Here is a 17,653-nt window from a genome sequence, read left to right on the forward strand (position 1 = left end):
AACATAATATATAAATAAATTTATATAGGTAATTTGTTCCAATTATTTATATAATAATGGTAATTAATGGGTGAACAGAGAGATATATCTCGCCAAGAGTGAAAGAAGACTAACAAAATTAGTTTTTGAAAAAATAATTTATTTTATTTTTTATGTTTTAACTATTTTTATCTTTTCAAAAAAATATTTTTAAATAAAGAAAACTTATAGAACATCGAATATATATATATATATATATATATATATATATATATATATAATCTTAAATTAAAACTCCCGCAATTTGTTCAACAGAAAAAACTCTCTCAATTTTAAATCAGAATTCCTAAATTTGTTCAGAACCAAAATCTTTCTCCTCAATTCCCAATGAAAATACCACAAGAAGAACAAGAAGCAACAGAAGGACAATGAAATGAAATAAAGCTTAGCTCTTGTATTGTCTTTCTGATGAAATGAACCCATTTGTTAAAAAGCAACATTGATAATGGAATTACAGTTTACCTATTTAAATTGAAAGCATGCAAAATAATGCTGAATGGACATAAATCTTTCAACCTATTTGGAAACAATTGTCTTTGCAGCAACTAACAAGAAGAATGCAGACATAGTGAATTCTCTTCAACTAAAACTCAAGGCCAATTGCTTATGTTGCCCAGAATCAGGAACAACACGAGAAGAAATGATTAGAACAAACAATAACAGATAAATTATTTGGAGATATCGAAATAATGCTCTTTCTACGACCTACTTGATCGTGCCGTTCAACAAGAAGCCGCTTCTGATAGATTGTATGTCTTTATGCATCTCAACTGTCTATTGAATGTGTATACTCTACCAGATGAAATATGTGCATTCACTGTAGTTCCTCTATAATGTAATTGTTTAAGAGAATTGTGTTCCTTTGACCAAAGACCAAGTTGATGAAGATCACCTTCTTTCCAGCATATGTTGACTGTCACCCCACCACGTGCCTTTAATCCTTTGACACAACCGTTAACCCACTTATCCCGAGGAAGGGCAGGGAGTAAGTACAAGTCTTTAACTGTGCTTTGGACCAACATTTCTGCAATTGCTGCTGAAAAGCTGATAAAAAAAAAGTGCAATATTCAGAATTGTGAAATCACCAAATCCTTTTTTCTTTATTGTCAATAAGGTGTTTCAATTCAATTAAAAAAAAAAGGTGTTTCAAAGGCACAAAATTGATTGTGACTGATAGAACTGGTTATTCTTACATTTTCATTCTATAAAAAAAAGACATAAAGTTGCTGCTTACCCAAAGTTGGCATCAATTTGAAAAGGAGGGTGTGCAGTGAACAAGTTACTGTATAGACCTCCTTCATATTTACTTTCATTTTCTGGATCAACCAGGTCAAATAGATGCTTGACCATTCGGTACGCATGCTCACTGTTGTGAAGACGTGCCCACAGAGCAGTTTTCCACACAGTTGACCATCCTGGACCTTCCTCTCCTGTTTATGCATTATAAAAAATAAATAACATTTGCCTTAGTGAAATCCAGAAGACCATAAAATTTTAAAGACCAAATAATTGCAAAGTCACGAAAAAGATGATTCCCCAGGTTAGGACCAGCCAATTGCTTTTTCAGACACCATCAGAAGAGTTGCATAAATGCACAAGTCATAACCATAAGCTGCAAGAGAATTTTTTTGTTTTCCACAGTGCATATTGAGGTATGGCTTTCTAAAAGACCCATACTTTAAACAAGGAAATGGAAGCTAAAACTGTGTTTCTCTGTTTAACATTATATCAATCTTTCTTTATCAAAATAAGCAGAACATCATAGGCAAACATAGCTTGTGTTTTAGGAGCCTATATCTGGGGCAGATATTCGATAAGCACCTCTTTTGTAAAGGGTATAGTCAGCAGCTTTACAGAGGTCTGGAGTTTTCTCAACAGTTATAGTATGTCCAGGAAACAGGCCAAATAGGTGAGACACATGTCGATGATGAACATCTGGGTCCTCAAAATCCTGAGCCTGTCAAAAAACAAAGAGAACCTTTTACCCCTCAAAAAATCCATCAGGTCTGGAGCATAGGAGAACCTGATTCCTCCAAACTCAATCTTTAGATTCTCAAGTCAACAAACATACCCATTCCATAATGGAACCATCTCTGGCAATTTTTGTTGGTAAAAGTCTTAGTTGAGCCTCCCGGACTTTTTGAACAAGTTCATCCTCATGTCTTCCCAAAACCTGTTAGTAAGAAGCTTCCAGTTAAAAAGATATGAGCCCAACAAAGATAAAGGACTATGTTTAACCAGTATAGAAGCAGATATTAACCTCTGCTGCAGAAACAATTGCAGAGAATACTTCTTTAATGATTGACATGTCCATGGTGGTTGAGTAGCTCACACTAGCAGGTTTACCATCTGGAGCAACAAACATGTGTTCTGGTGAAGTTGAGGGATTAGTTTCCAGATATCCTCCAGGCCCTTCAAGCAACCAGTCCAACAGAAATCTTGTACATCCTTCCAACAAAGGGTATGCCTTATTTTTTAGAAAAACCTAATTGTACAGCATATATTAGTAATGAATAATCACTTGTTAAAAGTACATCAGTAGTTATTACAAGCAAGAATTATATACAACTCCTTGCTATGAGAGGAGTAAAAATATCTACAGGAATAAGAAGAAATTTTGTCTTGGAAATCTGCCATAACAAGGTGATTTACTTATATATAAAAAAAAAGCCATGGATGCTGAAATGAGATTAAACTTGCAGCCATGTACTCCCATTCTCTGATTTCCTCAATGTTTCCATTAACTCCTTTCTTAAAACAGTGAATCTCAGGTCAACTATGATGAACAATTTATATTTTAGTCTATTCCCAAATTAGATTTTCATAATTTAAAGGAAAATAATTGGTCAAGTTTTGTTTATGTAACAGTTGCTTCAAGGGAAATCAATTGTGTAAATGATCATTAAGCATCAAACACGTTTCCCATCATGTATATGTTCAATTTCCTAAAAGCAATGAACTGCAGAAACTCTCAAAATAAGTGTTATAGTCAAACACTAATGCATGGGCTTAATAGACACACTTTTTCCAGCTTGTGCATCTCAATACCACAAACTCCCACATAAGAAAACGGTCTCCTAAGACTATAGTGTTGGTAATCACAGGTCCTAGGTTTGACTTCTGCAAACTATAATGCACAGCAATGCAGTTTTTAGATATTTGGCTCTTCCTTGGTGATTACTGCTACGTTGTTGAGAGGACTGTTTAATGGTTCAGCTTGCATTTCCCTTTTCCCCTTTCCATTTTCCTCATGTTCATTAATTACACCTCATTTAGACCTAGTAATCATATATTCTTTAAGGAAAGTCAGCACTTCCCATTAACCTTCTTTTCACAACATGATTGTGCAAATTATCATCTTTCTTCGATCCAATCCACAAAGATTAACCAATGAAGTGATATCTTCTCCTATACCAATTTCCAGTACTGTACTTTTGTTTTATGTTTCATATGCATATTGCTTAAGTTCTAATTCTGCAGAGTTGGAGAAAAAAGGATTAGGAATACTGAAACACCCATCGACGACATAGGTTGTCCACCAAATAGCAAACATGAGCAAGAAGCAGCAAATTATTGAAAAAATGATCTTACTTTGTCCATGGTGTAAGTATAATGCTCCCACAAGTGTGTACAAAGCCAGGCTCCACCCATAGGCCACAAAGCCCACACAGCTTCACCTCGATCTGGTGATGTTTTTGCCCATATGTCTGACACTTGATGAACCACCCAACCACTTGCTTCATAGTTATCCTGCAACAAAAAGGAACTGAATAAAAATGCCGCGCATTGAAAAGTATCAAGAGCAGGGGAAATAGGACACCCTTTTTTCATGGTCTCTCCTTAAAATTTCAATGCACAGCAAGTCCACATCAATATCAAGCGGTGCCTTCTATAGGATCACCCAAAACATTCACTTCCTGTGCATGAAGGCTTATCCATCTTTGCAGTAATCATACAAAGGCGCCTGAATAATTTTAAATCCCTGAGTTGTAGAATCCAGGTAGTTTGACTTGACTAGAATCTCATCCAACGAATACATGCAAAACTATATATTAACATCTGGACAAAATGAATTGGACGGAAGATAAGTGATGAAAGGTTCAACCATAAAAAGGGAGAAATTCTTACTTTTGCTGTCTTACTCCCATTGATTGATAGAGAAGACGTGTAGTCAAACAAGGGCTCTTGACACTCAAGAAGATTGCAAGGAAGTGCAGGCCAATAGTTCATTTGCAGATTAATGTTCAAATGTTGAGCACCACTGAAAGTACAACAGAAGAAGAGCTAAATTAGTCACCATCAAGAGAATGTCAAGTTCCATTATAACTCTGTCCTAATTCCCTCTAGACACCCTAGCTTCGTACAGAGACCTGGTTGAGAAAAAAAAAATAAAAGAAAACCTTAAATAATTCAGTACTTCAAAAAGATTAGATGGAGAGCATGAGAAGCAATATTATAGATGTTGAAGAATTTTGGGAGAAATTTTTAATTATATTCCAATTGAATTGATCTTTACAAGATTTGAGTATTTATACACAAAGAATAATAATTAACCAAAATTAGGAATATTTATAATAAGAATAAAATTTCTATAATCAAGTCTAATTAGGATCTCAAAGATCTGAATCCTTCTAATTAAGAACCTTCTATGTTGGTCAACACTCCCCTCAAGTTCATGCATAGATGTCACACATGCCCAACTTGCAAACCAAAGTATGATAGATCTTGTTGATGAGTTCTTTGGTAAACACATCAGCTAGTTGTTCATTGGAAGTCACGTTATCTAACCTCAAGACACCATTTATTAACTTCTCTGTAATGAAGTGTGGATCAATCTCTATATGCTTTTTTTAGTCATGTTGAACTTGATTGTGAGCTATATTGATGGCAGCTTTGTTGTTACAGTATAAGAGGAGTTTGTCCCTCTCCAACAGTTTCAATTTCTCCAACAATCTCTCCAACTATATGAGTTTACAAACACTTTATGCCAACGCTCTATATTCCGCCTCAGCATTTGATTGAGCAACAACACTTTGCTTTTTGTTTCTCTAAGTGACAAAATTTCCTCCTACAAGGTTTTCGCCTCCAAGAATAAGAGACCTTTTTCCAGGAGTAGACTTCAAGTATTGCAAAATGCAAAAAACAAATTGCATGTGAGACTTACGAGAATCATGCATAAACTGACTGACTAAGCTGACTGCATATGCTATATCTGGTTGAGTATGTGAAAGATAAATCAGTCTGCCTACCAAGCTCTGATATCTGCCAATATCTATTGATTCACCAATCTCTGCTTCCCAATGGAAGTTTCTGCTAGGTTGCAACCTCACGTACCAGTTTCTTCTAAAAGATCCAGAATATATTTTCTCTGAGAAATAAAGATTTCCTTCTTTGATCTGGCAACCTCTATTTCTAGAAAATATTGAAATTTTCCTAAATCTTTAATTTCAAACTACTGAGCCAAAATCTTTTTCAGTCGAATCATCTCTTCAGTGTCATCCCATATCATTACTATGTCATCAACATAGTGAAGAATTTTGGGAGAAATTTTTTATTTTATTCCAATTGAATTCATCTTTACAAGGTTTGAGTATTTATATATAAAGAATCAACCTAAATTAGGAATATTAACAATAAAAATAAAATTCTAATTAGGATCCCAAAAATTTGAATCAAGCCTAATTAGGATCCCAAAAATTTGAATTTCCCTAATTAGAAACCTTCTATGTTGGTCAACAGTCCCCCTCAAATTGGTGTATAGATATCACATATGTCTAGGGCTGTGCAATCGGTCGGTTCGGTTCGGAACCGAACCGAACCGATAAAACCGAAAACCGATTTGTTAAAATTTATAAAACCGAAAAAACCGATTATGAAGGTATAACCGAACCGAATCGAACCGATAAAAATCGGTTCGGTTCGGTTCAAACCGAAATCTGTATTTTTTTTTTATTTTTTATTTCTAATTTCAACAAAATAATTTAATAAATATTCTATTAAAAACCACGGCCACCCAGAAGTCGTAACAGAGATATGAATCAAAACCCAGATGAGAGAAACTCGCAACCCAGATGAGAGAAATGAAGTATATGCGGAAAATTGTATAAATTTGGATATATATTACCTCTTCTTCACCGTCTTCATCCTCGTCATCGTTTTCCTCCTCCTCCTCCTCGTCATCGTCATCGTCGTCTCCGCCTTCACCATCGTCATCTTCATCGTCATCCTCGTTGTCGTCGTCATCCGCCGACTGAACCGGTGGCCCTCTGGAGGATTGTAAGACCTGAACCTCGTCGTCTTCGTCGTCCTCGCCCCCCTCATCATCGTCTTCGTCGTCTTCGTCGTCGTCACCGTCGTCGTCGTCGCCATCTTCTTCTTCCTCTTCCTCTTTAGATTCTACACCTTCCTCTGTTTCACAGTCGTCTCGCAGAAAGAGTAAAGATTGCAAATTTCAGAGGTTAATAAGCAAGTTCAGCTTTTAGCTGTAAAACAGAGGAAGCCGAAGAGGAGTCAAAGAGGAAACGAAGAGTGTTTTGCCAGTCCTCAGCCGCTGTGCAGATCGACGTGAAAGAGAAAGAGATTAATGGGATTTGATGATTGATTTGTTAAGGATTCGGATTCGACTATGAGAGTGTGGAGAGCCCAGGGGAGGAATCGAGATTCGGGAGAATAGGGGTGGGGGAATCGGGAGATTGGAGAATGTGGAAAATGGGATGGAGGGGTTCGGCGAAAGGTATGGAGGGGGTTGGGGTGCTGGCCTGCTGGGTTGGGTTGGGTTGGGTTGGGTACGATAGGCCAGCACCCCAACCCCCTGGGTTGGGTTGGGTTCGGTTTTTCGGTTTGATCGGTTATTTAACATGTTTAAACCGAACCGAACCGAAAACCGAATAATTTTAAATTTACTAACCGAACCAAACCGATCTTTCCGACTAACCGAACCGATAAACCGAATTTAATCGGTTCGGTTCGGTTTTTCGGTTTAGACCGAGAATTGCTCAGCCCTACATATGTCCAACTTGCAAACCAAGGTATGATATGTCTTGTTGCTAAGCCTTTTAGTAAACATATTAGCTAGCTATTCATCAGAAGTCACATGATCTAACATGAAGACACCATTTATTAACTTCTCTTTAATTAAGTATCGATCAATCTCTATATGCTTCGTTCGATCATGTTGAACCGGATTGTGAGCAATACTGATGGCAGTTTTGTTGTCATAGTACAAGAGGAGTTTATCCGTCTCTAATAGTTTCAATTCCTCCAACAATCTGTGCAACCATAGGAGTTCACAAACATCTTGTGCCATCTCTCTACATTCTGCCTTAGCACTTGATCGAGCAACAACACTTTGCTTTTTGCTTCTTCAAGTGACAAGATTTACTCTCACAAGTGTACAGTAACCACTAGTCAACCTTCTATCAGTGTAAGGAATCCAGTCCGACGCGGAACCCTAAGGCACAAGCCTCAAACCCACACGCACGAGTAAATATGAAACCCAAAGATTTGATAAACCCACCTCCTATTGCACCCCACACTTAGAGAAGCTGAAACACCAATGATCGAAGGATTTAGATGAGAATCCGATAAACGCCACAACGAATAGTTAATAAGTTAGCCAAGATTCTTGGTGCAATTGATGAAAGCAAATCCTCACTCTCACTCAACACAATACACGCCAAAGGCATGAAAAGAATTCTGAAAATTTAGATTCAAAGCTGTCTCTTACAAGTGTTTCTTATCCTTATATAGTAAGGAGAGAAAATAAAACTCTAAGACACTCTTTTTAGGGCTGGCCGAACCACACACAAGACCCAAGTCCAATCACACACTAAAATAACACATCAAACACATAAGTATTAAAACATAAGCCCAAAACATGGCCCAACACTCTAAAACTTAAAAGATAAAATATGGCCAGAACACAAGCCCAAATAAAGCTAAAATAAAACAAAGTATTTAAATAATAAAATATAGCAAGCCCATCATAACAAAGCTGAATCTTCACAAAAGCCTTTCTTGATCTTTACTTTAGGCTTCCCTTTGTGTAGTTTTAGCCCATAGGTTTGATTAGGCTCCCTAAGCCTATGATTGCAAGTGTTGCACCAAATCTACTCCATATGAGTTGAAGCACGCCCCAAATATATATGGATCATATGAATATGATTTTGAACTCCTTTTAGATTCATTTGAATGACATAAATTTGCTCCACACCATTGTTAGAAATTTGCCCTATTGGATCCGTATCACAGCCCACTCTGCATCTGTGAATGCATGTATGCGAAGATGATCGTGTTTAGAGAATAGGAGATCCTTTCCAGGAATAGACTTCAAGTATCGCAAAATGCAAAAAACAGCTTGCATGTGAGACTCACGAGGATCATGTGTAAACTGACTGACTAAGCTAACTGCATATGCTATGTGTGGTCGAGTATGCAAAAGATAAATCAATCTGCCTACCAATCCACTGATTCACCAATTTCTGCTTGTAGCTTGTGATTGCTCTCAATGGGAGTTTCTATTAGTTTGCAACCTAACATACCAGTTTCTTCCAAACTATCCACAATATATTTTCTTTAAGAAATAAAATTTCCATTTTTTGACCTGACAACCTCGATTTTTAAGAAATATAGCAGTTTTCCAAGATCTTTAATTCTGAACACATGAGCCAAAAGCTTTTTCAGCCGAGTCATCTCTTCAGTGTCATCCTTGTCATTACTATGTTATCAACATAGACTATGAGAAGAGTAATTTTACCTTTAGGATGTCTAATAAATAGGGTATGATTAGCATTTTTCTTTTGATAGCCAAAGGAAATCATAACTCTACTAAATCGATTAAACCAAGCTCTGGGTGACTGCTTCAACCTATACAAAACCTTCTTTAACCTGCACACCTTTTCTTGTGTTTTTTCATCAGCAAATCTAGGAGAGATTTTCATATACACTTCCTCCTCCAAGTCTCCGTGGAGGAATGCATTTTTCACATCAAATTGTTGTAGATCCGAATCAAAGTTGACAGCGCAAGATAGCAATACTCTGATTGAGTTCATTTTAGCAACAGAAGCAAATGTCTCCTGATAATCCACTCCATAGGTTTGAGTGTATCCCTTGGCAACTAGTCTAACCTTGAATTTTTCAATTGATCCATCTGCTTTGTATTTCACAGTGAACACTCATTTGCAGCCAACTGGTTTTTTTTCTAGGTGGAAGAGACATCAACTCCCAAATTCTATTTTTAGCCAAAACTTTCATTTATTCAATCATTGTTCCCTTCCGATTAGAATATTTGAGAACTTCCTTCCAATCCTATGAGATAGACACAGAGGAAATAAACAAAGCAAAAGCTCTATAGGATGGAGACAAAGAATCATAAAAGAGAAAGAAATAGAGTGCTTTGTGCAAGACCTAACTCCTTTTCTTTGAGCAATTGGTTTATTTAGATCATCAATGGCCACAAGGTTTAGATATGACTCACCCGATGGAGAAGAGGAAGATTCATGATACTGAGTATGCTGCATAATGGCTTTTTCAGCTTCTTTTGTGTCTCTTCTTGAGTATCTCCTTAAATCTGACTTATCCAAACGCGCAATTATCTTTTTCTAATCACCAATAGTATCCCCTATATAGTAGTCTCCTCTAGAGTTATAGGACTAGAAATCATCTCTTATCTCTCATTGTTCTCCCCTGAAGAGGTGATGGGGTAGTACTAAAATAAAATTCAGACTCTCTAAACGTAACATCCATACTGACAAGGTATTTTCTAGATAGAGGGTGGTAACACTTGTAACCCTTCTGTGTGGAAGAGTACCCAATAAACACACATTTAAGAGCCCTCGGATCGAGCTTTCCACCTGTCCTAGTATAAACAAAACACGTGCATTCAAATACCTTTGATGAAACAGCATAAGCATTTTTCCCTTATAGCACCTCTAAAAAGCTTTTAAAGACAAGAGTTTTGAGAGGCATTCTATTAATGAGATAAGTTACAACTAAGACCGCATCTCTCTAATAGGTTTTTAAAAGGTTCATTATGAAAAGGAGAGATCGGGCTACTTCCAACAGGTTTCTATTTTTTTCTTTTAGCAACACCATTTTGGGCACTAGCATAATGATAACTAGTTTAATGCAGTATCCCATTAGACTCCAGATAAACTGAAAACAGCCATCCATGTACTCTGTACCATTATCATTTCCCAAAACTTTTATCTTAGCATCAAATTGAGTACAAATCATCTTGTGAAAAGATTGAAAGCAAGAAACCACATCACTCTTTGCCTTTATCAAATAAACCTAAGTCATGCGAGTGCAGCAATCAAGAAAAATAACAAAGCAACGATTACCAGATAGTGAGACCGTTTGAATAGGTCTCCAAACGTCAGAATGGAAGGTCATAAAAGGGATCGTACTCCTATTGTTACTGGAGGGATAAGAGGTTTTTATATTCTTAGCATACTCACAAGCATCACAAACTAAAGAACCACATTGAGCCTTGGAAAATAAATCAGGATAAAGTTTCTCTAAAATAAAAAAAGATCGGTGTCCTAACCATTGATGCCACTATATGATTTTTTTGTTGACATCCTGATTTCTTCCAAAAAGAGCTCGAGGTGAATTCAAAACCAGATTTCCTCCCAATATATATAAGCCATCGTGCAGTCTACCAAAGCCAATCCTCTTCCCAGCTTGAAGGTCCTGAATAACACAATGATCAGGAAAAAACTAAATTTTACAGTTAAGGACTTTGGTAAGAGTATTGACAAATAAAAGATTAACAGGAAAATAAGGAACATGGAGAATAGAAAATAGCTTAATATTGAAAATACAAACAATCGATCTGGTTCCAGAGATTGGAGTAAAAGAATCATCGGTTATTCTGACTGTGTTCTTTTGTAGACAAGGAAGGTAATTAAGGAAGTTTTTAGAGGAACCCATTATGTATCTATTTGCACTAGAATCAATGATCCATAGAGCAGTATCAAAAACACGTACATCACCTCCATTAGTGCCTTTCTTATCTGACATTTTAAAGATAAAAAGAGGCCAACAACACAAAGAGGCAAGAACTACCAAGTTACTGTTAAAATACCTTGAAAAACTCAAAGGAGAATCTGGTCACAGAACAAGGTCAGTCAGAGGCGCGACATGCCGGAAAAAGGGTCGAAAAGGAGTGCCGATGGAAAAGGACGTCGGAGAAAGACTCATGCACCAGCGCGTGGAAGGAGACGCAGAATTTGTGACGATGTGTGAGGACACGCGCGTGCTAGGAGCAGGGTCACGTCGCCAAGGATCGACCGGAAATTTAATGGGCTTTCCTTCGGTACAGGTAGTGTCGAACAACTCCCTTGATATAGTCGCCTAAAAGCTTAACCTATTAGTTAACCTTAACTTTTTGTGACAAATTTGAAACCTATGCCAATTAAAGTAGCAAAACTCTGATACCATGAAGAATTTTGGAAAGAATTTTTAATTCTATTCCAATTGAATTGATTTTTGCAAAGTTTGAGTAATTATACATAAAAAAATCAACCTCAATTAGGAATGTTTACAATAAGAATAAAATTCCTATAATCAAACCTAATTAGGATTCCAAAGATCTGAATCCTCCTAATTAGGAACCTTCTACATTGGTCAACAAATGTTCCTCAAACGAGATGAAAGGAGAAAGAAAGAATAAAAGATGGAATCTCATAGAACGTTTTCCTCTTTTTGAACTAAAGTATAGGTTCTTGATACCTCCATTCCTCCACTGCCAGCTGTTTTAATTACTGAACCAGAACTTTTATCGAGATCAACAGTCAAATTGCAAGCAAACACCAACAAAAGTTGAAAACTATGCACACTTTATATTGGTGATCCTATGTTAAAGGGAAAACATCACTGAATATCCTAGAACTCATAGTGGAACGAGAATTTCACTCCATTTCTATCAAAAAGTTCCAGGACAGCAAGGAGAAGGAATACATTCTTTACGCCCATGATTGAAGGCTATTAGTCTCTATCAGTTTAGAGCTAACCACACAATATTACTTTCCCAACTCCTTGCCCATTTTTCAAATACTAATTCCAAGAACCATTTTTTGCACTTGAAGTCTTGCACTAAAATATAACTTATAGCTCAACCCTTACCAAAAAGGGGAAGAAACAAAAAATCAATACAATCTAGAGGTAAAACAACCATTTATAATTCAGATGCATGATCCTGTAATTTCTTTGCTCCTTTCAAACAATCAATGAAAACTCATATATATGAGGTCCTTACTGCACACATGCACACATGTATTTGTATATGAGAAGACAGGGGTAAGTGGCAAGTGTGCCAACCTAAAAAAGTAAAGATAAGCACACAACACACATACACAGAGGAAAAAGGACATACTCCCATGGCGGCTCAATGTCCTTATTCCAAATACCCTGCAAATTTGCCACCTGTGTTCCAGGACGTGAAGAAGAAATAAGCAAATATCGACCATACTGGAATAGAAGCTCCACCAAGGATGGATCTTCATCAGTTTTAAAAGATTTCACCCTTTCTGCAGTTGAAATGGTTTGATCTTCATTTCCCTTGAAGAATGAATCAAACTTAAAAGCCATGAGTTTCTTCATATCCAGAAGTCCATTTCTTGAATTGCTCTTTGAGCTTTTTGAAAGCTTAAGTGAGACGCGATGAAAAAGATTCTGATAATCATCCAAATGATGTGCATATAAATCAGCATATGACAAATTTCTTACTAAATTCAATGCATTAAGGGAATCTGAAGTAGGATCCTTCTTGGACTCTCTCGGTTCAGTGAATGGCCCATCGAATGAAGATGAAGCCACTAACAGTAAAGCTGCCCAATCAGAACCTTCCACCTTCAATTTCTTGCCATCCAGAACATGTATCATTCCTTTTCCTTCACTAATCTGTAAATTGAGAATTGCAGTAAACTGAATTCCCTCGGGATTGTGATTGGCATTCAGTTTTGGTGGAATCCTTTTTCCAGGACAACTTCCTTCTATTACAATCTGGTTTTCACCTTTCACATAAGAATGATGATGCATCTTGCTATCTAGAGACACTGTGAACGATACAGATCCTGACTTGCTTCCAGAAATCTTTGTCACAATCACTTGATTGGGATTAGAAGCAAAATGCTCCCTTGTGTATTCTACATCACCCACAGAATATTTTACTCTAGCTGTGGCAGTATCCAAGTCAAGCTCTCTGCGATATGTTTTCTCATCATATTTCAGATGGGAATCATCGAATTCTAGCTTGATATCACCAAGAAGTTGGTAGACCTTCAAAAATAGAACATAACAATTTTAGGAATATAATTCTCAAACAATTGATATCTTCCTGAATAAAATAGAGGCATCAACATTAAACCCACATATAACACAGAAGGCACCCTTGCAGGATTCATCATATTAATTTTGCCAATAGGATTTAACATACGTAGCTAGAACTGACAAAAGCAATAATTGATGCGCAATCAAACCACCAATTTCTATGCACTACTTATTGACTTAACCAACTTATGAGTAACGAGTATCAACTCAAAGTCAATAACATTGAGGTCACACTCACCAGCAATTTCACCAACCACTAATTAAATTTTAACAAACACCAATAGGAATTCATTACATGCATCAGATAGTTGAGATAATGATAGAGAATTGCTATCACTCAATAAGTAAAATACTGAATAAAAATGGGTATGCCACAGATAAACAATAAGAAAAAAAAAAACATACATCAGAAGGGTCTCCTGACAGCTTGACCGCTGCTGTAGTAGCTTCTGAGTACTGTCCATTATCAACAAGTTTTCTGACTTCTGATAGTGCCTCTGGAGCATTAGGGTTAGTATAATTTCCAGGGGTTCCAGTCCAGAGTGTATCATCTACAAGAATACAAATAGTGAATAATACTCTGTTGTACTCAGTTAACATGTGAAAATTGCTACAAGGTGTATAAGCGCCCGCTTGAGAAAAAAGCAGATAGAAAGGATTACAGTTATTGAACAATGCGGTATATCAACTAATGTTTCTAGAATTGTCAAAAATATTGCATCTCGCTCGCTATAAATAGTTTCAAATGAAATAAAACAAGTACAATTAAGAAGTCTTTCCTAAGCATAAAAATTCACATAAAGAAATTGGAAAAAAATATATATATCCACCTATGTTGCTACTTGTGACGAATCCAAGTAATTGAATATTGCACCAACATGGGTGGGGGGGGGGGGGGGAAGCTAAAAGCTCTGTGTCATCTCCTTCTCTCAGAATATATCTCAAGCGGAATTGTCAAATTCAACATACAGCCTGTTTGAATCTGAAACAAAAATACTAAAAAAGATCCCAAAATAATAAAACGAACACAACAAATCTTATGAAACTTTCAAGACCAAATAACAACCATTCTTCTTCGAGCCTAAAAAGCAGTCAAATGCAATCACTATTTTAGTATAAAGCAAAATATCTTCAGAACACTCGAGCAGCCTTGTATAAAAACAACAATCGTTTTTCCCTTTTAAGGAGATTATCATTTACCATTGAGCTGCAGAGTTTCAGCTGCAACGCCACCCCAAACCATGGCACCAATGCGGCCATTTCCGATGGGAATAGCATCAGTCCAGTACTTTGCCGGTCCAGCAAAAGTAATCTTCAACGGCTTACTAGAACTATCTCCATCATCATCATCATCATCCATCAAACTCGGTTTCCACCAGTTCTTCTCCGGTGGCCGCGGCACCACCACCCACTCGCCATCCTCCTCCATAACTTAACAATACCTTTTTTGCTTCACTGGTTAACGCAAGGGAAGAGAATACTGAAGAAAGTGAGGGCCAGAGAGTTTGGTAAGCTTTGAATGCAATGCGATGCACAGGGTGTGATGTCTGGGGTGGGACCCATATGATCTGGAACTTTACCGTATCTTTTAAAAGGAAAATTCTTGCAGGGACCGGTTGTATGAGTTATGAAAAAATAGAATTTCGTCTTAGGAAAATATTTAACTAAATCTACTATGTATTAAAATATTGATATAAATAAGGGGATTTTTTATAAAAAATAAATAAAATATATTTATTTATATTTTAAAAATATTTTAATTTATAATAAATTTTTCAGAATTTTAATAAGTAGATTTTATTATATTTTAAATAAGTTTTTGAAATTTTAAATTATATATTAAAATTATATTAAATGAATGTATATATATATTAAAAAGATGCATGAATAGATTTATCTGTTTTTTTTTTAATTAAAATTTAAAAATTAAAAGTATAAAATTTAAAATTTGTTAAATTTATTCAAATATACATACTAAAGTATATAACTGCTGGATTTTTTTTGTTTTAAAATCCTTTTATTATTTTATTTTATTTCTCCTGAGCACGGGGCGGTGGATGAGGAGACAGATGCGAGGAAAGGGCATCATGCGAGAGAAACAAGGTTGATTGTCTTTCTCTATTTAGATTTCATTTAATTAATTACTGCTTAAAATAATATTAGTAATAAAATTAACGGCTAAAAAAATTCAAAATTCTTGACTTTTAATATTTGTAGTTTGTACATTTATATTTTAATATTTTTTATTAAATATTTTAATTTTAATAATGATTTAATAAATATTTAAATATAAAAAATACTACTTTAAACACAACTTATAAAATTAATGGTTTAAAACTTTATTTAAAAGTAATTTTAAAATTAATAGTTTAAAAGTTTGTTTAAAATTATTTTTTTCAAAAAGGTTTAGAGATTTAAAATAATTTTTTAAAAATAATGTTTTTTTTTAATTTAAGTATTTATAAAATTTTAAAAGTAATGTTTTTTTAAATTTAAATATTTATAAATTATAAATTAAGATATTTGACTTTATTTTTTTAATAAATATATTATATACTTTAATCAATTATTTATTTGTACTTTGACGTTGATGATATCTTTTGAACTTAATAATCCACTGGTTCTTTTCTAATGTGGATTGCACGTCGTTTATACTCATTTTATATATTTTTATTTTAATTTTTTTATAATTTTTAATTAAATTTTATAATTAATATAGTAAAAAAATTTAAAATAACTTGTTATTTTAAAAAATATTAACATTAAATAATGAATAAAAGATATCAACGGAAATTTACTTTATAATATTCTTTTAACGGTAATTTAAATTTTATGAGAAGTTTAAAAGTGAATTTTTTACTGTTATAAATATTAATTATTATAATAATTAAATATATTTTTTGAATAAAATTTATATGATTGAATAATATGAATTATTAAAATTTTATATATTTATATTTTTTTAATTAATTTTTATAACCAATCAAATATATTACTTTATTATTATATTATGATATAAAAAAAATACTATAATTGTGTTTTACTATTTTGTACACGTTTGTATGTGTTTAAGGATTTATATATATTTATTTTAAAGTATCTGTATTTTACTTGCACATGTTATATTACATATTAATAGTGCACATGTAATTTAAGGTTTCTATTTTTCTTGATCTACAGACATTATTTTTAAAAAGTCCATACTAATATGATGCAAATAAATTTAAAAATTCAAATTGCATTAAATTACAATTATCTTGTAATAAATTTTTAATTATTTAATGTTTAATTTCCACTATCTGATGATTATCACTTAACTAAGACTGATTAAATATCAAAATTCTTAAAATTAAAAAAACATTTTCAATATATTTTATTAATTTTTAAATTTTAATATTAAATGTTTTATTTTATTTTACTTTTTACTATAAAAAAAAGATATTAATAGAAAATCTAATTAAAATGAACAAATTTAGGGATGAAAATTTCTGACAATCCCACTGAAAAAGTGATAGAACCTCACCAGGACAGATGGAAAATAAGATAGAATTCTTCGTTCAACACCCACAATTTTATTTGCCGGTCAATCCGTTGTCTAACTAGTTTTTAAAAATAATATCTAAAATTAGATATATAAATAATCAAACTGCATTAATTATTCAAAATTTTACTAAATAAAATTTATCTCAACTCGTTAAAGCTCACTTTTTAATATCATTTAATAAATAAATTGAATTTAAATTTAATAATATTTGATATCATTTAATTTCACAATCTGTTTCGTGAGATAAATATGGAGAATTATATTTTTTCTATAAAAATAATTATTTTATTTTTTTCATTAATTTTAAATTTAAAAAATTTTAATTAAATAAAAAAAATTTAATTTAAAAGTGTTTTAATAATTTTATAATTTAAATTTTATTTTTAATTTAAATTTATTTAAATTTTAAATAAATTTAAATTATATTAAATTTATTTATAATATAATCCAACTCAAATTTAAATCTAAATAAATTTAAATTCAAGTTTTTTATATAAAATTTGAGTAGACTCGTTATTATAATAAATGAGTTTATTATGAATTAAACTCAAACCGAACTTAAATTTAATATTTATTTTATGAACTGAATTTCAATTTATAAATGAAACTCAAATTGAATTCGAGTTTAAACTCGAATTTTTAAATTTATTTTTTAAATTTATTTTTTAATTGAATCTGAATTTATTAAAATTCAGTTCAGTGTGATTCGATTACAGTCCTACCGAAATAGACATGTCA

The 17,653-nt window shown here is 33.7% G+C and overlaps 1 protein-coding gene across 1 annotated transcript; it reads right to left on the reverse strand.

Annotated features, from left to right (window-relative positions):
• Positions 1–413: 413 nt before the first annotated feature.
• LOC110625093 (alpha-L-fucosidase 2) lies at positions 414–14,915 on the reverse strand. The gene is made up of 10 exons (XM_021770627.2): positions 14,572–14,915; positions 13,777–13,922; positions 12,416–13,320; positions 4,168–4,300; positions 3,631–3,789; positions 2,300–2,524; positions 2,111–2,212; positions 1,861–1,996; positions 1,274–1,469; positions 414–1,083 (listed from the first exon to the last, which is right to left on the reverse strand). Exons 1-10 carry the CDS (start codon positions 14,798–14,800, stop codon positions 762–764), a joined length of 2,553 nt encoding a protein of 850 aa, XP_021626319.1. The 5' UTR covers positions 14,801–14,915; the 3' UTR covers positions 414–761.
• Positions 14,916–17,653: the final 2,738 nt, after the last annotated feature.

Source organism: Manihot esculenta, chromosome 10 (assembly GCF_001659605.2).
Source record: "Manihot esculenta cultivar AM560-2 chromosome 10, M.esculenta_v8, whole genome shotgun sequence".
Lineage (NCBI taxonomy): Eukaryota > Viridiplantae > Streptophyta > Magnoliopsida > Malpighiales > Euphorbiaceae > Manihot > Manihot esculenta.

Excerpts from the sequence above, each read along its gene's own strand:
- LOC110625093 (XM_021770627.2), bottom strand. The coding sequence starts at position 14,800 with ATGGAGGAGGATGGCGAGTGGGTGGTGGTGCCGCGGCCACCGGAGAAG. Across the intron at positions 13,923-14,571 it reads TGAAACTCTGCAGCTCAATG|ATGATACACTCTGGACTGGA; the intron begins GTAAATGATAAT and ends GTATTCTTGTAG. Across the intron at positions 2,213-2,299 it reads CAATTGTTTCTGCAGCAGAG|GTTTTGGGAAGACATGAGGA; the intron begins GTTAATATCTGC and ends TCTTACTAACAG.